The sequence below is a fragment of the Anomaloglossus baeobatrachus genome, chromosome 1 (assembly GCF_048569485.1).
Source record: "Anomaloglossus baeobatrachus isolate aAnoBae1 chromosome 1, aAnoBae1.hap1, whole genome shotgun sequence".
In the NCBI taxonomy this organism is placed as follows: domain Eukaryota; kingdom Metazoa; phylum Chordata; class Amphibia; order Anura; family Aromobatidae; genus Anomaloglossus; species Anomaloglossus baeobatrachus.
This window is the reverse complement of record NC_134353.1, coordinates 858,866,457-858,892,080: the sequence shown is the minus strand read 5'-3', so window position 1 is coordinate 858,892,080 and position 25,624 is coordinate 858,866,457. Positions and strand designations below refer to the sequence as shown.

At 46.6% G+C, this 25,624-nt stretch overlaps 1 protein-coding gene across 2 annotated transcripts in view; it reads left to right on the top strand.

Annotated features, from left to right (window-relative positions):
* The first annotated feature begins 1,398 nt into the window (after positions 1-1,398).
* AP3B1 (adaptor related protein complex 3 subunit beta 1) overlaps positions 1,399-25,624 on the top strand; it is a 350,885-nt gene continuing 326,659 nt past the window's right edge. Inside the window, exon 1 of one of the 2 annotated variants that reach the window (XM_075325641.1) lies at positions 1,399-1,645. In XM_075325641.1, the coding sequence (XP_075181756.1) occupies positions 1,488-1,645 (158 nt within the window). In that variant the 5' untranslated portion in view covers positions 1,399-1,487. Of the gene's footprint in view, positions 1,646-23,918; positions 24,239-25,624 lie in introns of those variants that run through there. The other variant, XM_075325633.1, reaches the window with a different exon arrangement.

Genomic DNA, 25,624 nt, shown 5'->3' with positions numbered 1-25,624 from the left:
TGCGGGAGGTTTCTTCTCCTGTGTCAGTCACTGATCAGCTGAAACTAGAACCACTCGTACCCCTATCACAGACATTTATAGTATTATAAATCAGCACCATGAGCACCATACATGTAATATAGGGTGATAATGTGTGAAGAAAAGCTGCGTCTGTACTATCACCCACTGAAGAATTACTGTAATTGGGTGCTCCTCTATTGAAACAAGATTGGAGATAATTCAGATCTCACTCAATCAATCATTCAGATGCTTCAGTGAATAATGGCCCCAGCATCTTAATGATGTAAACAAAAGGTATAATACCTGTGTATTCCAATACATGAGATTATATGTCACACCCAAACCTTCTGGTAACACTTAAAGGGGTGGTTCACTCATATTTATTATTTGCTAGATCGATATTATGTTGAGAAACAATGTCTCTCTCATGTACCTTATGTTGGCATTGCAATAGTCCCTGTGAGAGGCGTTATTGCAGACCGCTGTGTCCCCTCCCAGGCTCTGTGACCTCGGGGATCCGGTGATGTCACATCAAGTTTGGATCACGTGACATCACTGTGGCCGGCCCCAGTCTTCTTGAGTCACAGGGCTGTGGGCGGAGTTTCACTGCTTGCAGCGCTTTGCTGTGAGGGAGCAGGGAGCTGATAGGCTGTCATGCTGGGCTATGCTGAAAAAAAAAACTAAATAAGAAAAATAGTTAAATAATTTTGAAAAACAGCGTGCGGTCACCCCCAATTCTGATACCTAGCCATGATAAAGCCGACAGCTGGGGGCTGGTATTCTCAGGCTGGGGAGGCCCGTGGTTATTGGTTATGGCCAAAATACCCCAAAAACAGTTGTGTAATTGCACTTTTTTTGCAATTTTTCCAAAGTGGCATTTTTTTACTGTTTTCCAGTACGTTGTGTGGTAAAACTCATGGTTTCATTTAAAAGTACAAGTTGTCCCCCAACAAACAATCCCTCATGTGGCAAGAGTGACAGAAAAATAAAAACGTATGGCTCTAGGAAGAAGGGGAGGAATAACTGGAAAATTGCCTGGGGGTGAAGAGGTTAAAAGGCCAGCATAAAATTAACCTGTCTTGATGGATTGGGGCCTGAGACTTTTTTTTTTAGAAGTTTTCAGAAAAATTTGGAGCGTTTTTACTAGAAAACCTGTTGTGTGCACATAGACTTATAAAACTGCAAGTGCAATTCGCACGGACGGCGCTGCGAGGGATCCTCCATAAGCTCCGGCTCCTCAGAAGTTCACAACTCGGCAGAGATCACGTGATAGCTGCTAAACTTTAGGACACGCCCATCGCAGGATGCGACTTCCTGATTGGCTGTGTGGCAGTAGTCTTCGTACACCCGGAATTCGTGCCTGCAGCAGCGCCGTGTCACCCTCCTGTCACGTGACAGCGGCTGCCTTCCCCGGCTTCCGTAGTGCCAGCAGACATTCCCGTTTTTTCCGCTGCTCCCGGACTTGTCCCATTTACAGACTGTGCGAGATGAGCGGCGCCGCGTCCAACTCCAGCACCAGCCTCACCTACAACAATGACTACAACAGCGGAGGGGGCGGCAGCGAGGGGGCAGAGCTGGCACAGGAGGCCACCCCGGGCGGCAGCTCCACACCCGCCGGATTCGGGCTGTTCAGCACCGACAAGAAGTAAGAAGTGTGGTGGAAGCACGAGGGGGGCTTGTGCCTGCTCCGCTGCATGCTGGGACTTGTAGTCATATGCTGGGTCACGTGTCTGGGGTGCCCGGCATCAGGGACCCCACTGGCCGAGCGGTCAGATTCGCATTAATGTGGTTTTGTGTGTCCAGCAGGTTGTCAGTGTGGTTTTTGTGCTCCCGGGTTGTCGGCTCCTCTTGTGCATGCACTGTGGCCTCCTATGATCAGCGCTGATGGATGAGTGTTTGGGGTCAGTGATGTCCTGAGTGGACGTTGTCACAGATCGCGTTTTGGGCAGGGTCCCGGCTGCCACTACGTGGGTCTGAGGCCATATGCCCATATATCGGCGTTGCGACTGTGCCCGGCGGCCACAGGGCTTCTGACTAGTGATGACGAACCCAAACTTCGGGGTCCGTACCGGACATTAGTGCCCAGTACTCGTCACTGAAGTCCGTGGTCAAGTCCGGATGCTGTTCGTATGCTAATAAAGTTTGTTGAAAAGCAGCGCGGCCAATCAACAATCTTTTTGTATATGGGCACTAACCAACCATCTCAGCCATGTCGGGTACTGGCACTACTGTGATTGGCCGGCCACATCGCGTTATTGAGTCTATATAGGGACTCCACACCATCCTCTGGAAGGTGAGAAAGGAAAAGTGCCCCCTACATATTGTACACTTTAACTCTATAGTGCCTTTCTTGTGATACTATAGGGTGTTTTTAGCCTTGTTTAATAAAACAGCATGGGGTCCCCCCTATTTTTATTAAGCAGGTAAGGTAAAGCAGACAGCTGCGGGTTTCAGCCACCGACTGTCCGCTTTACCTGTGCTGGTTATCAATCATAGGGGGGACCCCATGCTGTATTTTATAATTTATTCCCTCGCCACATTTGTCTTAGCCCCATTTTGATGCCTTTGCAGCCCCCTAGTCCTTACTATGACCGTTTTACAGCCCAAAAGTTTGGGTCCCCATTGACGTATATGGGGGCCAGGATAAAGTCTCCTGGCTAACCCGAACTTCATTGGGTCTGCTCTAGTCCTGGTCCTAACCTAAGTCATACAGGAGGCTGTCAGGCTCAGGAGCCCCCTATCCGGCTGATTCTATACATACCTTTAGTGGTCAACTCAGATGTTTAGGTTTTGAAATCCAAGAAAGTGAAGTTTCTAAAAATCAGCATCTTTTTGACATCTGGGGGTATAAAAAGTTATCCCTTCTCCCTGCTAGAATTGGCTTAAATATTACAATCGATGTAACTTTTCTTTTCCAGGACCTGTGGTGAGGTCATACCCAAAACATGCATTTTTTCCGCATGCATTTTTTTAAGTCAAACCTATTGGCTGGAAGGGTTAAAAAATGCAGAAAGAATTGACCTGCTGATGCTGCATCTTTGTGGTCATCTCACAGATGCAGACAGAAAAAGTGAAATCTCATAGACTTTGCTGGGGAAGGAAATGTATGCAGTTTTGGTACCATAATTGCACCCAAAAAATGCGACAAAAGATGCAGTGTTCAGTTGCGTCCAAAATGCTGCATTGTACAGTACAGGTACAGTGGACAGGATTTCTAGAAATCCCGTGCCTGCTGTGCTTGTTTTTTCTGAGCAAATGCTGACCTGCGGAGCGGTTTCCCGAGCTGCAGCATGTCAATTGTTTGCTGCGGAGTCACAAATGTCTTCCGCAAGGAGAACAGAAGAGAGATCTCAGCGCTCCAAACTCTGATCATGGGCACAGGGTCCTGACCTGCAGAGAAGACTCTACCATCCAGGACGCAGCGAGTCCTGATTGTGGGCATGTACCCAAAGATCAAATAAAAATAAATGGTGGACAACAGATTTTAATTCCTTTTTTTTTATCCATTTGTGTCTTTGGTTTAAAAACAAGATCAAAAACCTCCTGTTCCCATCCCCGGGTAGTGTCACATTTGCCATGCTAGGCGAGGGCTTGTGTTGTGCCCCATCGCTGTGCCACATTGCAACATCGCATCGAATGATCTATGGCATCACAGTGCGGCAGAGTCTCAAATGTTTCCAAACTTGTTTGATTTTCAATTGCTTTTTTTTTCTTAGTTGCAGCAAGTTACAGAAACATTTGACAAATGTCTCTGTGTGGTGACATTAAAGGAATTTCCCATGTTATGTAGTAAAAGCTATCCACAGCCACCAATGCAGATGACACTAGTGACGTTTTACTGCTCTGCACATAGGGGACTTCATTGCTCTCTGCCAGACAGACAGACGCCCGGACGCTGGAGAACAGCTGTCATGTGTCAGGCGCAACTAATAGGCGCATAATGCCCTGTGCTGAAAGCAAATCCAGTAGTTGATGTCTTCTTTTTCTTGTACTGTCTAATAAGATAAGGAGACAAAAATAATGCCCCAGCACCTCTGGTAATGTCACCTGCTTCTTTTTGTATTTACAAATTTGGGAACATGTAAGGCTGTGTTCACACGTCAGTGGCGGACAAATCCAACAAGGTTTTTAAGCAGAAACCACTTCAGGAGATGCCTCTTGTTAGGAGCAGTTTTTATTTTCCTCCAGTGTTTTGGAACATTCTATCTTGTCTATTTGTAGCCTTCTGATTGGACGGTGCAGTTTGCAGCACGTTCCATCCACATCTGCTCCAAAGAAGGGACTTGCAGTTTTTTGTTTTTTTTTTCTCACCAGACATTCTTCAAGACCACCTCAGGTGGTGTAAGGAGGTGGGGGGGGGTTATACTCCCACAGGTGTTTTCCCCCCCCACCTTCTTTTCCCTCCTCCTTGTAGATAATGTGAGATGGAGTGTGATTGTTTGTCTTGGGCGTCTGCTCCACTTTTCCTTTACACTTGCATCTCCCGCCTGTCTCCTTATTGTAGATGTTTGTACATGGATTTTATTTTTTAACTTGCCAAATATATCCCTTTGATGTGATGTAGTAGTGTTCTCTCCCTGTACAGAGATAATGGCCACAGTTTAGTCTCCTGGCTTGCACTGTGCCCACCTGGATCTATAGAGGGCATGAACACTGCTTTTCACAGATGTTATGGTATGTGCCCATAATCTGGACATGCTGCATCGTGGACACCGTGTCTTCTCCTGTGGGGACGTGAGTGCTCTCCACAGAACACCGCTCTGCCCTTGCACACGATGAGGGTTCAGGGCACTGTGGACTTTCTCGGTTTACCCTGCGGAGAACACTCCACAGCAAAGAACTGACATGCTGGAGCTTGGGAAGCCGCATTGCAGGTCAGTTTTCGCTGCGGGCCGCACACGCACAGTGGGCATGGGATTTCTGTAAATCCCATCCACTATGCTTGTATTGTTGTATTGTACAACGCAGCATTTTGGACGCAGCAAAAACACTCTGCATCCAAACCGCTGTGAACACTGATCATGGGCACATAGCCTAAGGCTGAGATCACATGTCCAGTAATCATCTGAGAGAACGGATCCAGCAGCAATCCATTGTCATAAAACTTGTGCAGACACAACTTTTTTTTTTCTCCCTTTGTAAATACTGGATAGTTTTTTTTTTTTGTTTTTTTTAATATTGAAGTCTATGGAAAACAGATCCGTTAAAGGGAACCTGTCACCACTTTTTTTGACTATAAGCTGCGGCCACCACCACCAGGCTCTTATATACAGCATTCTACCATGCTATATATAAGAGACCAGGCCGCTGTGACTACATAAAAAACACTTTGTAATACTTGCGTAACGGTCGCGCTGCGGTGGAATTGGGTCACAGAGGCGTCTCCGTTGTCCGGCGCCTCCTCTTTCGGCCATCTTCGTCCTCCTTCTTCTGAAGCCGGGCGGCACGGTGGCTCAGTGGTTAGCACTGCAGTCTTGCACTGCTGGGGTCCTGGGTTCAAATCCCACCAAGGACACTATCTGCAAGGAGTTTGTATGTTCTCCCCGTGTTTGCGTGGGTTTCTTCCGGGTTCTCCGGTTTCCTCCCACACTCCAAAGACATACAGATAGGGACTCTAGATTGTTTAGAATACATACAGTTTGTCTACAATACAGTACAGTCTACAATACATAATACATATAGATTGTCTAGAATAGACATACAGTTAGGGACTCTAGATTGTCTAGAATGGGGACAGTGTTCCTGATGTATGTAAAGCGCTGCGGAATATGTTAGCGCTATATAAAAATAAAAATTTGATTTTAAGCCGCGGTGCATGACGCGACCGACGTCATTCACACTCGCCGGCATTCAGGTCCTGAGCAGGGCAGATTAAAGTATTGTAGTGCGCCTGCGCAGGACCGGCGAGTGTGTGTGACGTAGACACGTCATGCACACAGGCTTCAGAAAGAGGACGAAGATGGCCGAAAGGGGAGGCTCCGGCACCGGAGAACTGAGACTCCTCCGTGACCCAATTCCACCGCAGGGCGACCGTTAGGGGAGTATTATAAAGTGTTTTTTATGTAGTCACAGCGGCCTGGGCTCTTATATACCTCATGTTAGAATGCTGTATATAAGAGCCCGGTGGTGGTGGCTGCAGCTTATAGCCAAAAAAAGTGACGACAGGTTCCCTTTAATTAACTGTCCATTTTCTCTTCGATTGTAAAAGATCTGTTTTTTTACTTATTAGATCAGTTTCAAGTAGAAGATAAATGGCGATCTGTTAATGGATCCGTCATCCATTTAAAAAAATCCAGCTGAAATAGTTTTTTTTAAAAAAAAATGGACAAAAGTTTTGTCTGCAGAACTTTTTTGCCAAAGGATTACTGCTGGATCCACTTCAAGGGATGATTACTGGACATGTTCACTCGGCCTTACGCTGTGTTCACATCTACATATCTGACTTATTCCCCCCGCAGCCCCCCCCCCCAGTATTCATATCTGACGCTAGTTTATGTAAGTATACATCAGCCAATAGCCACTATGGGGGAAAATTTAGCGTAAGGTTTATATGGTTTTTTTTTTTTATATTTTTTTTTGTTGTGCCCTAACTATAGTGACAGCCTATAAGGACACTTTCTATTGGGGGCTACGACTGTTTTACATATATGCTGGGAGCGTCTCCTGCACATGTTGGAATGAGCGCGCACTGAGATGTGAAAAGGGCCACATATTGTTACTGTAGATGTGAATCCAACCTGCTGCTTAATCCTGCTCTATAGCTTAAAGGGCTTCTCCTCTTCTGACAGTTCCTACATGTTAGACAGGTGTCTCAACAATAATAGGAACCTCAGTGATTGGTAGCAATCTGACCATGCTTCACGGAGCGGCCACAGGAGTCCTGACCCGAACTTAGCAGCCTTAGGCTCGTTTCATACATCCGGTATTTCGCCGGCACGCATGCAGTCCATTCATTTACAGTGGAAGCACGACACCATGCGGACAAATGTGGTTGTGTATGAAGCACACAACTGCATGGTGTCACGCTTCCACTGTAAATGAATGGACTGTACTGCATGCGTGCCAGAGCCGACATCCGGAGAAATGCCGGATGTATGAAACGGGCCTTAATGGTGTGTGCTCCTTTTTGAATCATTTTTGGTGCATTTTTCAATGTGTTTTTGGTGCAGATTTTTTTTCCACTTATTAGTACGAGTGAAATCTGTAGTAAAAACGCTGAAAGAATTGTCATTTAATAGATTTATATCTGCAAGGAGAAAATAAGCAACGTATGCAGGAGACTTCAGGATTCTCATTTACAGCAAATTGTGACAAATCTGCGCAGAAAAAAATGCAAAATAATCTACTTATATTCACTTGAAGCATTTTTACAGGGTTTTTTTTTTTTTTTTTTATGCACATTTTAAAGCGGCTTTTACAGTACTAGTAACAGCTGTGGGACTTCCGACATCTCATGCACACATTTTTTTCTAAGTTGGAAAACTGTGCTTTTTTTATGGTAATTTTAAATCTGCCGCATGTTAGTTCTTTCAGCGGTTTTGTGTTTTTTTTTTTTTAACTCATAGAAAGCAATGGGAGTGTAAAAAAAACAAAATCATGCCTTATTGCTATGTTTTTAGCTCATTTTTTGGGTAATAAAATGTAACTGTATTAAAAATATACTAGTGACACCTATAATCTGCACCAGAAAACCCAGGAAAAAACTGAGCAAATCCTGCTTTTTGTAAGTGGCTTCTTCACTGCCAAGAGCAGGTTTTGCCCGCAGAGCAAGAGAGTGAGCATCGCCTAATGTTCTGTTCTCCTGCAGCGCCACCACAGAGGAAATCACATTTTTTTTTTTTGTGGGGGGGGGGGGGAACTACTTGTGATCATTCCATTAAAATGCTGCTGCTTAAACAGCCTCTCCATGATGATAAAGAAGTTGTTATTGGGCATCTAATATGTGACAGTCTGCTCCGTGACCCGTGACTCGGACCACTTGTAGCTGCGTGCCGTCACTATGAATGAAGAGTCACAAGACCTGACACGGATCTCAGATAAGTAGTGGGGGAGAAGGACCATTTATAAGATGAGTAATCTGGATCTGATGGAATCGGAGGCCGCATTTTCCATATTAAAGTCAACGCCATCTGAAGTTAATGTCCAGCTTTTCTTAAGTTCAGGTTCTGAAATAGTTGGAATTTTTCACATTCTTGTCTCCAATACGGGAATTGTAAGGCTTCATCACTTTATGCCAATGTGATCTGGAATGAATACAGGTCTGTGTGACATCAACCAAGAAAATGAGTGGGTTCAGCAGCAGGTCCGCCATGCTTCATTACCACCACTCCTCTTATGATGCACAACTATGATCCCCAGCATGTCCCAACAACCGGTGGATGGTAATACTGCTGGACAAAATGCATAATGTAGTGGTAAGATGGGGTAAGTGATGGGATCTATGAATGATCTGCTGGGATCCATTCTCTAAAGGCTGCTTTACACGCAGCGACATCGCTAGCGATGCCGATCGTGAAAGCACCCACCCCCGTCGTTGGTGTGTCACAGGCAAATCGCTGCCCGTGGCGCACAATATCGCCAGGAGCCGTCACACATACTTACCTTCCTAGCGACGTCGCTGTGGCAGGTAAACAGCCTCCTTTCTAAGGGGGTGGTTCGTGCGGCGTCACAGTGATATCACACGGCAGGCGTCCAATTGGAGGGGAGGGGCAGAGAGCAGCCGAAGGAAAGACACGCCCACCTTGTTGCTGGAGGACGCAGGTACGGTGTTGTTCGTCGTTCCTGGGGTGTCACACGTAGCAATGTGTGCTGCCTCAGGAACGACTAACAACCTGCATCCAGAATGAGCAACGATATTTGGGAAATGGACGACATGTCAACAATCAACGATTTGGTGAGTATTTTACATCATTAGCGGTCGCTCGTATGTGTCACTCGCAACGACATCGCTAGCGAGGCCGGATGTGCGTCACGAATTCCGTGACCCCCAACGACATCTCATTGGCAATGTTGTTGCGTGTAAAGCCCCCTTAACACCCTCCCCGATCCTGGGCATAAGGAGGCAGCAGCGTCTCGGGGCCACTAGCTGCAGCATGTCTACTTTTGGCTGCATCTATACTGTGATGTTTGCCATTATAACGGTCATTTGGCCAAGAAATTCCTGTGCACATGATGCAGGTGGATGATGTTTCATTATGACTCCTTGGATACTGCGACTAGCAACCTACAAAAATTTGGACCCAGTTGGATTTTTTGCGTCTTGCTTGTTGCAGTACCTTCAGAGAAATAATGCCACCCTATTCTCTTGCATTAAGCCATGATGGTGCAGCGGCACATTGCGATAGTTGGCTGTGCAGCCGATATTGTGGCCAAAGTTGCTTTGTAGCCCAATTCTTCAAGTGTCTGGCTATGAAGTCGGGCGGCCTGTGTTGGGTGCGCTGCCCTGAACCAGCACTTCTCCTCGGTCAGTGTTAGAATCGGTGGGGTGCTATAGGTCGGACCCCAACTGATGTCATCACTTACAAGAATGAGAATACCACTTTAAAGGGAATCTGTGTGTGTGTTTTTGTTTTTTTTTGTTTTTTTTATATAGACAGGGTGATAACAAAATGCTTAAATATGCTTTTAATTTCTTTAATGTTTTTTTTTTGGAATGGGAAAAGAGGAATGATTCGAGGTTTTATTGTTTAGCAATTAAAGGGAATATGTCACCAGGTTTTTGCCACCTAATCTGAGTGCAGCATAATGTAGGGGCAGAGATCCTGATTCCAGTGACATGTCACTTACTGGGCTGCTTAGTGTAGTTTTGATAAAACCACTAAATTATCAGCAGTAGATTATTATTACAGGACTACTTGTCGTGCTGCAGGTAGTAGCTCTGTATAACGGCTGGATCTGCAGCAGAGAAAACATTGATTTTATCAAAATGACAGCAAACAGCTCAGTAAGTGACACATCACTGGAATCAGGATCTCTGTCTCTACATTATGCTGCTCTCAGATAAGGGAGCAAAAACCTGGTGACAGATTCCCTTTAATAAGATGGTCATGCTTCCATTTCACTTATGAGGATTTGTTGGCAATTCCATCATATTATAATTTATGAGAAGGCACAAAAATGGGTATGTAATGTGTGTAGGGGCTCAGCCACTGATGAGAGGGCATTAAAGGGGCAGTATTATGTGTAGGGGTACATTGATGGTGCAATCAGTAATCAGAAGGAGCAACTACGTTGGGAACAATATTCGGATATTACAGCTACAGAGGAAGGTACAATTTGGGCGTAATGACTACATTTGGTTATAATTGTTGGGTGAAAGCTGTAGTGACCCCCTGACTCCCATGTGGGCACTTTATGATTGTAAGTGTGGGGTTGTGGTCAGTATAGGGACTAGGCCGCGGCTGTTGATGTGGTGACCGTGTCTGACACCTAATGAGACCGGCCTGTATGTAATGAGCGCTAGTGTAACTCTTCTCAGATGAGAAAAAAAAGCAACTTGTTTTCTGCACCTGGAATAAGGCTAAATTCACACAAATGTATAAAAGTCATCAATCTCATCCAGAAAACATGGATGATGGTTCTTACTAGTAATCCATATACAATCCACATACTATTGTGTACAAACATTATCCTTTTTCCAGCAGAAATTATTAATACTTTACAAAACCATTTACAGTTTTCTTTTTTATGGAATTGCAATTTAGCTTTAAGAAGCTGATGTTATACTTTTCCTCTGTATGGCGCCCAAGTTTTTCTTTTTTGCTCACCCATAGAGTTGAATGTGCGAGTCTCATCATAGTAAAAAATTAACGTATGCTGCAATCCCCCCCCCCCCACCCCCCTTCCAAAAAAAGAAAATTTGGTTAGTGAAAAGAATCTCTGTACTCCACTGCATCATGGTCTGATTGCTGTCCGTTTTATTACTGACAGCGCTCAGGCTGAATATAGGCTGTGTGAACTCAACCTAAGATGTACCTGATAGTGAGGAAACAAATTGCTAAAATGTGTTGGGCATCGTAGGCCACGATCAGGATCAGTTGAGTTTTTGACACTGCAGAATTTGTGCACAATCTCCGCACCTCTAGTTTATTTGCATTATTTTTTTTTTTTTGGTGAGTTTTTTGATACTGTGTTTTGTATTGCGTTTTTGTCTCTATTTGGTGTGTAATCCTTTAACACTAGAACTACTGAGGTAGTCATTTTGACTACTTTGCACCATGTATTTCTATATAGGTGTCACGAGTCCAGTAGTTCTAGTGTTAAAGTTGTTTGGGGGGTTTTTCTGGGGTTTTTCTGCTTTGGTGCATTTCTGCTGCGTAAAACACATGTGTGTCTTTTACCTACAGATTTTCCACATCTAATGCAAATCTATGGGGAAAATCCGTACAGAAAACTCAGCGTTCAAGACAAATTGACATGTAGCGCATTGGAAAAAGACTCCACAGCTCAGATTACACAGCGTAAAAAAGAAACTCAGTAGGCAGATTTCTATTAATCCCATCCACCTTGCTTGTACTGTAAAGCGCTGCGTTTTGGATGCAGTGAAAAACACGATTAAGGCCGCGCTCACATCAGCGGTATTTTGCTGCAAAACCTGATCAGTCATAAATGCGTTTCAGTTCCATTCATTTACAATGGAATTGCGGCAAGATGCGGTGACATGCGGTTGGTTGTGTATGCAGCATGCAACCGCATGTGACCGCATCTTGACGCGATTCCATTGTAAATGAATAGAACTGAAACGCATTTATGACTGATCCGGTTTTGCAGCAAAATACCTCTGATGTGAGCGCGGCTTAACACTGATCATGGGCTCGTACCCTTAGGCTATGTGCCCACAGGAGCTTTTACATGTGGATATATCCGCAGGTACGGCCGCAGGTTTCCTGGAGCTGCTCGCTGGAATCCGCAGCTATTACCTGCGGTAGTACAGCGAAATAGCTGGTAAACCTGCGGACATTCATGCGGCTTACCTGCGGAAGTCCTGGCCTCTATCTCCATAGTGAAGGGCTGGGATTTCCGCAGGTAATTCCGCAAAAAGAATTCTCATGCAATTACGTGCGGCTGCGGGACATCCGCAGCTGCACGTATCCGCAGCATGGACACAGCACTCCCCATGTCCCAAAGGATAACATGGGGAGTGTCTGTGCATGCTGAAACCTGCGGATTTATCTGGAAAATCCTGAAAATCCGCGGATTTTCCGCAGATAAATCCGTAGGTTTAATCTCCCATGGGCACATGGCCTTATAGTCCGGGGGCAGTTTCTTCTGTGGTTGGGAGGAGCGCAGATATCACGTCCTTCTTGGTCACTGAGAACAGAGTAGCGACTCGGGTCTCTCCTGCCCCATGCTCTCACTGCTGATCAGTGCAGGCAGGAGAGGAAGCTGCACATCACTAAAGCGCTGTTCACATGCCCGTATGGCCTTTTCCGTAGTTTTTTTTTTTTTTTTTTTTTCTGTTCAAATAAAACGGAAGGGCACGTGATGCTAATTCCACTGGTCTGTTCAAAGTGGAACAGCTAAATGGGAAACTGAGCCTAAAGTTGAATGGCACTGAACACCGGAGATTAAACACTTTCCAGGATATGTCACTTAGCAGTTCACTCAAGGGAGGTATGGGAATAAGAAGACTTTATACCTGGCTCTAAGATATTCCTGACTAAAATCAGTATAGGATGCCTGCAGCAAAGGTGTGCGCATCTACTGTGCATGTAGCCGAGCCCCCCCCTGGCAGGAGCTGTTACCTCTTTATACAGCACTTTATTGACCCATTTGCTTATTTTGATCACCAGGAAGTTTTATATAGCAAGAAATATATTTTTGTCCTATTTCCCTATAAATCTGAGGACCCGAACTTGTGTGCTGTAAAATGGTGTTAGGGCTAGTGGACTGCAAAAGGAAGCAAAAAGGTTGATTAGAACAGGACAATTATTCTTCCCGAGTCTCCGCGTGTCAGTCACACTGCTTCTGGGTCCACTCATTAACTCTCGTGTATATTCACTGCTTCCCTGCCCTCCCTCTGTGGCATAGTCTGTGATTGGTTGCAGTCACACTGCTGGCGTTTGTGATTGATTGTCGAGTGTAAAAATAAATAATTAAAAAATGGTGTAGGGTCCCCTGTATATTGATACCCAGTGCAGATAAAACAGACGGAGAGAGGCTGCAGCTCCCAGGCGTGCGTGTTATCTTGGCTGTGTATCAAAATACAAGGGACCCCAAACTGCTTTTTTTTTTATAGTTTATTTAAATAAATAATTACAAAAAAAAATCGTGTGCTGTCCCCCCCCCAATTTTGATACCCAGCCATGATGAAGCAGACTGCTGGGGGCTTGTATTTTCAGGTTGGGGAGGTTCATGGTTATTGGGCCCTCCCCAGCCTAAAAAAATAGCAGCCCGCAGCCTGCTCAGAATTGTTGCATTCATTAGAAGCGCATATTACTCAGCTCATCTCGATTGCCTTGGTGCGGTTGCAATCTGGGTAAGAAAAAAGGTCAATGACAGCTGTGATTGTCAAAAAATCACAGCTGTCATCAAGCGTGAGGTTAGAAATGGGGAGGGGCTCTGTAAGTCAAAAGAAATAAACACAACACAGGGAAAAATTATTTTATTTAAAAAAAACAAACAAAACCACCCTCTTTCTCTAATTTATTAATCCCCAAAACACCCCTGCAGGTCCGACGTAATCCACAGGGGAAAAATGAACTAGTATGTGAAAAATTGACTAACAGTGCTTAGGGTATGTTAAAAAATGTATTATATAGTGTGTGTGTGTGTGTGTGTGTGTGTGTGTGTGTGTGTCCGGGATTGGCATCCGCACCGTCGCAACTACAGCCACAAAATTTTGCACACTCACACTTCTGGACCCCGAGAGCGTCATAGGCTATGTTTTGAGGGGAAATTTTATCCCCACGCTTTACAGTTATTCGCCAAAAAACCTGCCTCCATTAAAGCGAATGGAGCTGGGAGCCACAATGCAGCCAGAACTTCAGAAGAATGCGCAGCCACGCCCTTATATGGAATGTTGGCGTGTCACAATGCAGCCAGGGAAAGAGGCAGACACAGCCAGGGAAAGAGGCAGACACAGCCAGGGAAAGAGGCAGACACAGCCAGGGAAAGAGGCAGACACAGCCAGGGAAAGAGGCAGACACAGCCAGGGAAAGAGGCAGACACAGCCAGGGAAAGAGGCAGACACAACCAGGGAAAGAGGCAGACACAGCCAGGGAAAGAGGCAGACACAGCCAGGGAAAGAGGCAGACACAGCCAGGGAAAGAGGCAGACACAGCCAGGGAAAGAGGCAGACACAGCCAGGGAAAGAGGCAGACACAGCCAGGGAAAGAGGCAGACACAGCCAGGGAAAGAGGCAGACACAGCCAGGGAAAGAGGCAGACACAGCCAGGGAAAGAGGCAGACACAGCCAGGGAAAGAGGCAGACACAGCCAGGGAAAGAGGCAGACACAGCCAGGGAAAGAGGCAGACACAGCCAGGGAAAGAGGCAGACACAGCCAGGGAAAGAGGCAGACACAGCCAGGGAAAGAGGCAGACACAGCCAGGGAAAGAGGCAGACACAGCCAGGGAAAGAGGCAGACACAGCCAGGGAAAGAGGCAGACACAGCCAGGGAAAGAGGCAGACACAGCCAGGGAAAGAGGCAGACACAGCCAGGGAAAGAGGCAGACACAGCCAGGGAAAGAGGCAGACACAGCCAGGGAAAGAGGCAGACACAGCCAGGGAAAGAGGCAGACACAGCCAGGGAAAGAGGCAGACACACAAAGAGACAGACACAGACAAAGAGACAGACTGACAGGGAAGGAGAGAGACATGTTAAGAGACAGACAGGGTGAGGGGGAATGAGAGAGACAGAGGGAATGAGAGAGACAGAGGGAAAGGGAGAGACATTATAATTACATTTATATCTATTTGTTTTGTGGTTTTTGCAGAATATATTTTTGTTAATACATTCTATTTTGTTAACAGCAGTTATTAACCCGGGCAAAGCCGGGTAGTACAGCTAGTATTTATAATATTTCTGCAGTTTGTTAAAATGTTATCGCCTGCACAGTATTCGCCATCCCTGGGACCACTGAGTCTCCGCTGCTGCTCCCTCTGCAGCCAGTCAGTGAGCTCAGCGGCTCTGCACGGGGTGTCTGTTTACACGGGCAGAGCTGCGGAGCTCACTGATTGGCTGTTGATGTGACTTTGGTGCCGCAGCCAATTTTAGATACCAAGAGTAGCAATGGAAACTCCCCGATAGCCCCGGTGAAGATGACTACTGCGGTGTTGTAAGCTTTAACAAGCAGCAGCCGGGGCCGAGCATCATCTGAAAGTGGACACACTCTTTTAACAATGAAGAAAATGCTCAAAAACATGTATTGAGCATCTTCCTAGTGAAAAACACCCGAAGAATGGCCTGGTCACGGCTTTATAAGGCTTTCTAACTTTGAAAGCTTGAGGGGGTTAAAAGATGTTCAATAAATAGGGCAATTCTCTTGATCATTAGCACTTTTTCTTCCATTTTTTTTATTTAGTATACAATACTTAAAAAAACCAAAACTATGGAACAAAATGCAGTGTGAACATACCCTTACAGTTTGTTTTTGTTTTGTTTTTTCCCCCTCAATTTTATATATATAATTTTTTTTTTTTTTTTTTCTTACTGGGCTACATTGGGGCAGGTAAGTAGATAGTGACTACTTACCTGCCCTGCTGTCAGCCGCTCTCCCCCGGCTCAGAGTGGACTGTGATTTTGCAGTTTCTTGTGATGTCACGACGTCTGGGCATGCGCTTATGCTGCCTTGTCGACGGGCATCACAGCCGACATCATGTAGCCGCCCTACTGGGCAGGTACATGGCGCTCGAGTCACCCCCCCCCCCCACATTCCATAGTCCAGGGCTCTTGCTGCCTGTACGCTGCATGCAGCCTCTGATGCTGCTGGTGGCGTGCACGCAGTGCCCCCTTGTTGAACGCTGCCTGTGCAGGTGCCCGTGCAGTGAGCTCTGTATAGCAGATGACTGATTCCCGGACGCTATGCAGATAGGAGCGCTGTATACAGCTATGATCAGCTGCCGGTCAATCAGAGGCCAGCAGCGGATCATTGCAGTAGCTGTATACAGAGCTTGGCTCTGCAGAGCGCCCAGAAATCTGCATTTGATATAAAGCGCTGTCAGCAGCCTCTGCAGGGGGCTGTGCAGTCAGCGCTTTATAACAGATGATAGATTCCCGGGCTCTCTGCAGAGCCAAGCTCTGTATACCGCTATGATCAGCCACCGGCCAATCAGAAGCCAGCAGCTGATCACTGGAGAAACTGCATAGAGAGCACATCCTGCACAGCGCCTTGATGTCAGTCATCTGCTATAAACCGCTGGCTGCACAGTCCCTGCACCAGCAGCGACCAGCAAGGAAGGGGTTGCGGCCGTAAGAGGCAGAGGACACAGGGAACGAGGACAGGTGAGAAAAATATATATATATATATTTTTTTTCTTTTGCATGTGTGTGAAGACTGGCAGACTAGGGGGCAATTCTAGAGAGCACTGCTACAAGAAGAGGAGCCCAAGCGGACATTACTATAAGAAGAGGAGCCCACAGAAAGGGCACATTAGTATACACTGTGTGCAGAATTATTAGGCAAATGAGTATTTTGATCACATGATACTTTTTCTACATGTTGTCCTACTCCAAGCTGTATAGGCTGAGAGCCAACTACCAATGAAGTAAATCAGGTGATGTGCATCTCTGTAATGAGGAGGGGTGTGGTGTAATGACATCAACACCCTATATAAGGTGTGCTTAATTATTAGGCAACTTCCTTTCCTCTGGCAAAATGGGTCAGAAGAGAGATTTGACGGGTTCTGAAAAGTCCAAAATTGTGAGATGTCTTGCAGAGGGATGCAGTGGACTTGAAACTGCCAAACCTTTGAAGCGTGATCACTGAACAATCAAGTGTTTCATGGCAAATAGCCAACAGGGTCGCAAGAAGCGTGTTGGGCAAAAAAGGCGCAAAAATAAACTGCCCATGAATTGAGGAAAATCAAGCGTGAAGATATCATTTGCCACCAGTTTGGCCATATTTCAGAGCTGCAACATTACTGGAGTATCAAAAAGCACAAGGTGTGCCATACTCAGGGACATGGCCAAGGTAAGGAAGGCTGAAAAACGACCACCGTTGAACAAGAAACATAAGCTAAAACGTCAAGACTGGGCCAAGAATTATCTTAAGATTTTTCAAAGGTTTCATGGACTGATGATATGAGAGTGAGTCTTGATGGGCCAGAGGCTGGATCAGTTAAGGGCAGAGAGCTCCACTCCGACTCAGACGCCAGCAAGGTGGAGGTGGGGTACTGGTATGGGCTGGTATCATCAAAGATGAACTTGTGGGACCTTTTCGGGTTGAGGATGGAGTGAAGCTCAACTCCCAGACACCTACTGACAGTTTCTGGAAGACAACTTCTTCAAGTAGTGGTACAGGAAGAAGTCGGTATCGTTCAAGAAAAACATGATTTTCATGCAGGACAATGCTCCATCACGTGCATCCAACTACTCCACAGCGTGGCTGGCCAGTAAAGGTCTAAAAGATGAAAAAATAATAGCATGGCCCCCTTGTTCACCTGATCTGAACCCCATAGAGAACCTGTGGTCCCTCATAAATGTGAGATCTACAGGGAGGGAAAATAGTACACCTCTCGGAACAGTGTCTGGGAGGCTGTGGTGGCTGCTGCACGCAATGTTGATCGTAAACAGATCAAGCAATGACAGAATCTATGGATAGTAGGCTGCTGAGTGTCATCATAAAGAAAGGTGGCTATATTGGTCACTAATTTTTTGGGGTTTTGTTTTTGCATGTCAGAAATGTTTATTTCTACATTTTGTGCAGTTATATTGGTTTACCTGGTGAAAATAAACAAGTGAGATGCGAATATATTTGGTTTTTATTAAGTTGCCTAATAATTCTGCACAGTAATAGTTACCTGCACAAACAGATATCCTCCTAAGATAGCCAAATCTAAAAAAAATCCCACTCCAACTTCCAAAAATATTAAGCTTTGATATTTATGAGTCTTTTGGGCTCATTGAGAACATAATTGTTGATCAATAATAAAAAAAATCCTCTAAAATACAACTTGCCTAATAATTCTTCACGCAGTGTAGTATGGGGACATGGATGGGCACATTACTATATTGTATGTGCGGTGGATGTGAGGATCACTGCTCTGTACTACCAGTGATTGGATATACAGAGCAGTGATATCTCATCTGTGCAGCACATCCACCGCACATACAGTACCTGTATAATGTGGTAATGGTGGATGATATAACTGCAGTAATAATGTGTGTCCACTAGATGGCACTAGAACATTTTCAATGATCAGTCCTCGGGCCTCTGGGCTGCATAGTTGGATTTGGCTATTGCACTTGACGCAGTAAAGCCGGCCTTAGATGTCAGATTCTGGACTCGTTCAGACCGGTGTGCTGCCCCGAGTGCATCCAAAGAGTCCACGTGGAGAGCAAATGTACCCAAAAAAGCCAGTGTGCCAGGGCCATATGATTGATTTTCCACAAAGACCAAGATGGAAAAAATTAAGTAAGCGCAACTATGGTCTGATGTCCATCGCAGACTAGTGTATGCAAATGGAAGGCAGCTCGTCCGATATGCAGCAGAGCAGATGAAGCTGTGCAGTGAGCCGGTGACGTCCACAGTGGTCCTAGATCCAGTACGGCCATCTGACCCTGGTCTTAGATTGCTGGATTCCAGAGTTATTCACTCAATAATAATAATAATAATAATAATTATGATTATTTATTTATAATAATATTATTTTATTTTATTATTATAGCGCCGTTTATTCCATGGCGCTTTACACGTGAAAGAGGGTATACGTACAACAATCATTAACAGTACAAAACAGACTGGTATAGGAGGAGAGAGGACCCTGCCCGCGAGGGCTCACAGTCTACAGGGAATGGGTGATGGTACAATAGGTGAGGACAGAGCTGGTTGCGCAGTGGTGTACGGGATTGCGGGTTCTTATAGGTTGTAGGCTTGTAGGAACAGATGGGTCTTGAGGTTCCTCTTGAAGCTTTCCACGGTAGGGGAGAGTCTGATGTGCTGAGGTAGAGCATGCCAGAGTGTGGGGGAGGCGCGGGAGAAATCTTGTATGCGATTGTGGGAAGAGGAGATAAGAGAGGAGCAGAGAAGGAGATCTTGTGAGGATCTGAGGTTGCGTGCAGGTAAGTACCGGGAGACTAGGTCACAGATGTAGGGAGGAGACAGGTTGTGCATGGCTTTGTATGTCATGGTTAGTGTTTTGAACTGGAGTCGTTGGGCAATGGGAAGCCAGTGAAGGGATTGGCAGAGTGGCGAGGCTGGGGAATAGCGAGGGGAGAGGTGGATTAAGTGGGCCACAGAGTTTAGGATAGATTGGAGGGGTACAAGAGTGTTGGAATGGAGGTCACAGAGCAGGAGGTTGCAATAGTCAAGGTGGGAGAAGATGAGGGCATGCACTAATGCTTTTGCTGATTCTTGGTTAAGGAAAGCACGGATCCGGTAGATATGTGATTTTTAGTATTTGCACCTTCTTCTGGTTGTATTGGGGCAGATATACTTTGAAAATGGTTGGAAAACTCTCAGTATTCTATGGTGAATCTGAACTTTTGAATCTGTACAAAACCAAAAAAGCTCAAAAAACCCTCTTCACATGAAGTGTGTGTGTCTGTGTGTCTGTGTTTGTATAGATAGATAGATGTAGGGGGGGGGTTCCCGTCACCTTTTTGAAGCAGATCTTAAAGGAGGCCTCTCCACACTATCCAATCCAAGGGCTGAAAAAAACACTCATGTCGCGGGCGGAGGAGGGGACGCTGCGCTCACCCACTGCTCGGGTCCGGCTACTGCTGCTGCTCGGTGGTGGCTCGAGTGTTCCTCGCCCGTGAGTGAAAGGGGGTGGTTTGGGTTTAGGGATATTGTCCGTGACGCCACCCACTGTTGTGGTGAGATTGGTGACACCACCGCTGCTCTGGACGGGGATCCCAGGAGCGATGACAGGGAGCAGCTTGGATGTTGGTTCTCCCCTCCGTGGGTAGGGGGGTTGGTTGTCCCGGGGCCCGGTGAGGTAGGGATGGATGGATGGCAGGCGGGTTATAGTGCAGGGTCGCGGGGGCAGCGCTGTGCCGCATGGCACGGTGGTACTGACTCAGCCAATGACGAATGCAAAGTCTCCGGTAAAACACACGGCTGGATGGACAGGTCCCACAGACGGCTGCGGTGTTTCTCCTCCCGGCAGGTTGATGGTGACTGCCTTTCCCTGCACCTATGTAGTGTGTACGGTTCCAATGGGTTCCCACCGGTAACCCACTCCCCAGCTTGCATGGGTGCTGAAGCAGCCCCTTTTGCCCGCAGGCTCTGGCCCTGGGAACTTTAGCCTTGGCGGTGACTGTGTTTCCCTTCACGGTTTGAGCTGTCTCATTCTATTGGGACTTGGCTGCTGGGAAACCCAGGAGGTTCCCTTCGCTAACGGATTTGACAATTTCAACGGCGACTCCTAGCCTTGTCGGGGTCCGTAAGACCTGCCGGATGGTGCTGGCTTCTCTTTGTTCACCGGTCCGGTACCGCCGGGCCACTGCCCGTCCCCGGTCCGTACGGTTCACTCCAATCAGCCTCTCCTGCAGACGGTCACCACCGTCTGCCAACCTTGCTGTATGTGCCCGGGCCACACACCCGGACCAACTTCTGTCTGCTCCTTTACCACTTCACTCTCCTCCTTCCACTTCCAACTCTCAACTCTACTAAACTCCACTCTCCTTTTCCCGCCTCCAGGACTGTGAACTCCTCGGTGGGCGGGATCAACCGCCTGGCCCACCCCCTGGTGTGGACATCAGCCACTGGAGGAAGGCAACAAGGATTTTGTGTTTGGCTTAGGTGTGCCTAACCGGGGTGTGGGGTGTGTTGGTGTAGTTCTGTGACGACCTGGCTTGTCCAGGGCGCCACACTCATGCAAAACTCTTCAAAATATCTCTAGGTAATAAAAAAAAAAAACAACCTTCCAAAACGAAGGGTTTACTGGAACCGGTCTCTGCTTCAAAAGCTCCTGGTTTCAAAATAACTGACAAAACGCAGTGTGAGCATAACCTAAACGACCAGAGTATTTTGGGCTTTGTGTACAGATTTTTCTTTTTTTTTTTTTTTTTTTTCCTATTGTGGCGCAATACACAAGTAGCATTTGGGTCACAGCAACACTACTTATGTTCATAATATTTTTTTTTTATCTTTCTATAAAATTGAAATATTTTTTTATTATTGTCATTGCTCTTGGTTGTATGAGGCTTTCTTTGTGTGGGACACGTATTTTATGTTTTAGGTTTTTTTATGGGTACATATAAGTCACCATTTAATTTATATAGTTCTAGAATATTGAAATATATAATATTCATGCCTCACACCAATTTATTTATTTTTATATGTATGGTGATTTTTTTTTTAATTCCCCCCCCCCCCCCCCCCATATTTATGTAGATCTTGTAAATTTACAATGACCCACGACTACACACACACACACACACACACACACACACACACACACACACATATATTATGCTCACCTCACCTTACTTTCCGTTCCATTGCCAGCCTCCTGGTTCTTGTAGTTCGCCGCTACAGGATGTGTATCAGGTAACCATAACGACTGATGCCGGAGCTTCCGCTGTCAGAGCGCTGACGTCAAAGGCAGGAGCCGCTTGCCTCTGATTGGTCAGCGTGCTGCCTTTGAGAAGAGGCTGACAGCGGAAGTTCCTCCATCGTCGCGATGGTTACTCGATACACATCCTGTATCGGCGAACTACAAGAACTGGAAGGTAAGGTGAGCATAACATATGTTTGTGTGTGTTTGTGTGGACTGCAAGAGCGGGTCAGAGTGCAGCACCGGACGTGTGTGCGGTGAGTATTTACTAGTACTACAAAGCTTGCTCGTAACCGGAGTTACAATTTTACAGCAAGCTTTGCTCATATAGCGAAATACTCGCACACCGGGTTACTCGTAAACCAAGGTTCCACTGTAGTTGCTTTACCCGGCATCAACTCGGAGTGGTCACCGCCGACTCCCTGCAGTTAGCCAGCGGGGAGCCGGATGTCAATCAGTAATCACACCGCGTGAACTGAGCTGAAGAGAAGCCGCTGCTCTTACAACATGACGTTGCAGGAGCTCTCTTTGCCCGGCAGAACAGGTAGATAGTTGTGAACTATTTGTCTGTTAGTTCTTGGGCCCACAGAAAAAAAATAAAATAGTCTCAGACAACGCCTCTAAACAACCCAGGACTCCTGAACACCCAATCTGCTTTTGCAGCATGTTATGGGGATCTGTTGGTACTAAGCTCATGCCAGACATGTCTCATGATGACTGTTCACCGTGCGATCACTCGATCTCTGCAGATTCCATTTCAAGCTCCAAGACTATCGCTTTAGGAAACAAGTTGCATTACGTGCGCCATTCAAATAGAATGCATGGACAGACGGAGTTCTTCCAGAACCATTGATATTTATCAGCTCTTGGCAAAAGTGGTTCCTGAGCAGAATCATCCAGATACTGTAATGAGGCAATCAAAGGGGAGGTTTTTTTTTTTTTTTTTTTTACATTGCTGAAAAGAATTTTAAAAAAACTAGGTCTGGGGATTTTTAGAAGGTGTCCTAAGAAAAAGTGGATACTCAAGTTGCTGGAATCAAACCCTAGCCTCCACCATCTCAGACAAGAGATGTGTCACCACTAGTGATGAGCGGGCACTACCATGCTCTGGTGCTCGATATTCGTAACTAGTGATGAGCGGGCACTACCATGCTCAGATGCTCTGTAATCGTAACTAGTGATGAGCGGGCACTACCATGCTCGACTGCTCAGTACTCGTAACTAGTGATGAGCGGGCACTGCCGTGCTCAGTATTCGTAACTAGTGATGAGCGGGCACTGCCATGCTTGGGTGCTAAGTACTCGTAACTAGTGATGAGCGGGCACTACCATGCTCGGGTGCTCAGTACTCGTAACTAGTGATGAGCAGGCACTACCATGCTCGGGTGTTCAGCGCTCATAATGAGCAGTTGGATGCTCAGATGGGTGCGACTTGAGTACAGAGTACAATGGAAGTCAATGGGGGTCTTCCAGAAAAATGTTCAAGTTCCCCATTGACTTCAATTATACTCGGTACTCAAGTCACACCCATCCGAGCGTCCACCTGCTGGTTACGAGTACCGAGCATGTTAGTTCTCACTGATCACTACTGCAAAATAAAAAAGTGGACACTCAAGTCACTGGACCCGAGATGGGGCTTGGCATGTGCTGCTTCACTGGTGTGACTGGCCTGGATTTATTTATTTTTTTTAAAGGGACTATGTGAATTGTGCCCTAGCTGGTATTTTTACGGTCTGTACAGCGCGGCTTCTTCCGTTCTCACGTGGTGACGGATTCCTCTCCTGTACAGTCGCCATCGCAGGGATGAGACTTGCAGGGTATGATGTGCAGACTTAAGCCTTCTGTAAACCCTTAAGTGCTCCATTTACAGTAGCAGAGGTAGGAGGGCAATGGCTTTACCTTTCTTCCAAACTTCTTACCTTCTTTATGAGACACACCTTATGGGAAGGGTCACTCATTCTCGTAGAGCAGCATTTCTTCGCGTCTGTAGGGAAGCGGCTCCTGCAGGTCTCCTCTGTCGGACTCGTGAGCAGATGGGCTTTACGTCACTTTCTCACTTGCTCCATGTGAGCGTAAAATGTGGGCTCGTGTCATGTAGTGTTACCCAAGAGCAAAGCAGAAAAGAAGGAACTTTGTATCTCACTTCTCCTTCTTGCTGGGACCCTCATGTAACAGGCGTGAGATGCACGCTCCTCCAGCCGCCCCCAGGCCTTCTCATTTAGGTTGGGTGACTGTCACTTTATGCTGTGACCGCCGTCACGGGCTGTTTTTCAAGGGAAATGCTTTGGAACATGTAAGAAGTTTTCGTTGTGCTACAAGGAGATTATATCCGGCCCTGCTACAATAATTGTGTCCCGGGGAGTTATCAAGGCCAGAACGCTACAACACTTGCTTCCTCTGGATTAGTGTGCACCATGGAGCAGCACATAGCCTTAATAAAGAAAGTGAGCGCTACCTCCGCGGTCAAGTCTGTGCTTAATGTGGCCGACAACCTCCAGCTTAGTCTGAGTCCTGAGCCCACCGCGGAGGAGATAGGGCTGAGCAGTGGGGAGCAGCAAGTCTGTGCCCTAATCCTTGGGTATGTATGATCAGTCATGCCTCTGTTATCGGTATGTTCCTGTATGTGCGGATAGAAGAGCTCGCATTCTTCTGTCCTGTGGCGTTATTCGCTTTTATATACCGCTGTCTCTTGGGAAAGTTGGGTGAAACCAATATGGCCCCATTACAGCTTTCTTGTTTCTGAATTGCAGACCTGCATAGCATTGAGGTAAGACATGGGGACATTGCAATTACTAGGCAGAGAATGGGAAAGAGGAGAGGGTGATGGGGGCCATACTGTTTGTTGTACATTCCCTGTGCATGGGAAAGCTGGATAACGAAGAACTGATAAATGGAGGTTCCAGAAACTGGGATGAAGTCATCAGAGGGACTTCTACTTCTAGGATTTGTCTTTTAACCTTGTTATTGCTCAGAGTATAGGCGGTGGGGGTCTGACTGCTGAGCCTGGCATCAGAGTATAGGCGGTGGGGGGGCTGACTGCTGAGCCTGGCATCAGAGTATAGGCGGTGGGGGTCTGACTGCTGAGCCTGGCATCAGAGTATAAGGCGGTGGGGGGCTGACTGTAGAGCCTGGCATCAGAGTGTAGGGCGGTGGGGGGCTGACTGCAGAGCCTGGCATCAGAGTGTAGGGTGGTGGGGGGCTGACTGTAGAGCCTGGCATCAGAGTATAGGGTGGTGGGGGGGGCTGACTGCTGAGCCTGGCCATTTGTAAGATGAAGATTATCATCTGTTCTAAGCCAATTGCCATTGTTTTAATATTTTGCACCATGCTGATTGGCTAATAACAAGCTCTCCCACCAACAAAATGTCCATCTTGACTCCCTGCCAAATAGCATCCTCTCATGTTATAGGGCGCTTGACAGCAAGAATTGCCGCTATTAACTGATTACAGCATCGCATTTGTCATTTAACCTTGATTTCTAGCAGCCCCTATGTTTAGGCAAAGATCCCATCATAATTGTAAAATCTGCTTTTTAATCTCTTGGCACCACACATTATCTAGATTGGTCAGTGTGTGAGCTTAGTGCGGAGCGGTCCGGTCCCACAAGCGGTGCTGCCCACAGAGGCGCAATACCTCTATAGTGGCCTCTGCAGCCTGCCTGCTGTCTAATCCTGCATTGTGCGGTTACAGCTGTGACGTGGGGCATGCACAGTGAGCCTCTGCCCTGGCGTCACACTGCATGCCCGTAATCTGACAGCTCGGGCGCTTCCCTGTATCGGATCACACAGGCTGCTGTAATAGTGCTGAGCCGGCAAGTAGTGACCCGCACTTCAGGCATGTGCTGCGCAGTGATCCTGCCGGCTCAGCACTATTACAGCAGCCTGTCTGTGTGATCCGATACAGGGAAGCGCCTGAGCTGTCAGACTATGGGCATGCACAGTGTAACGCCAGGGCAGTGGTGCAG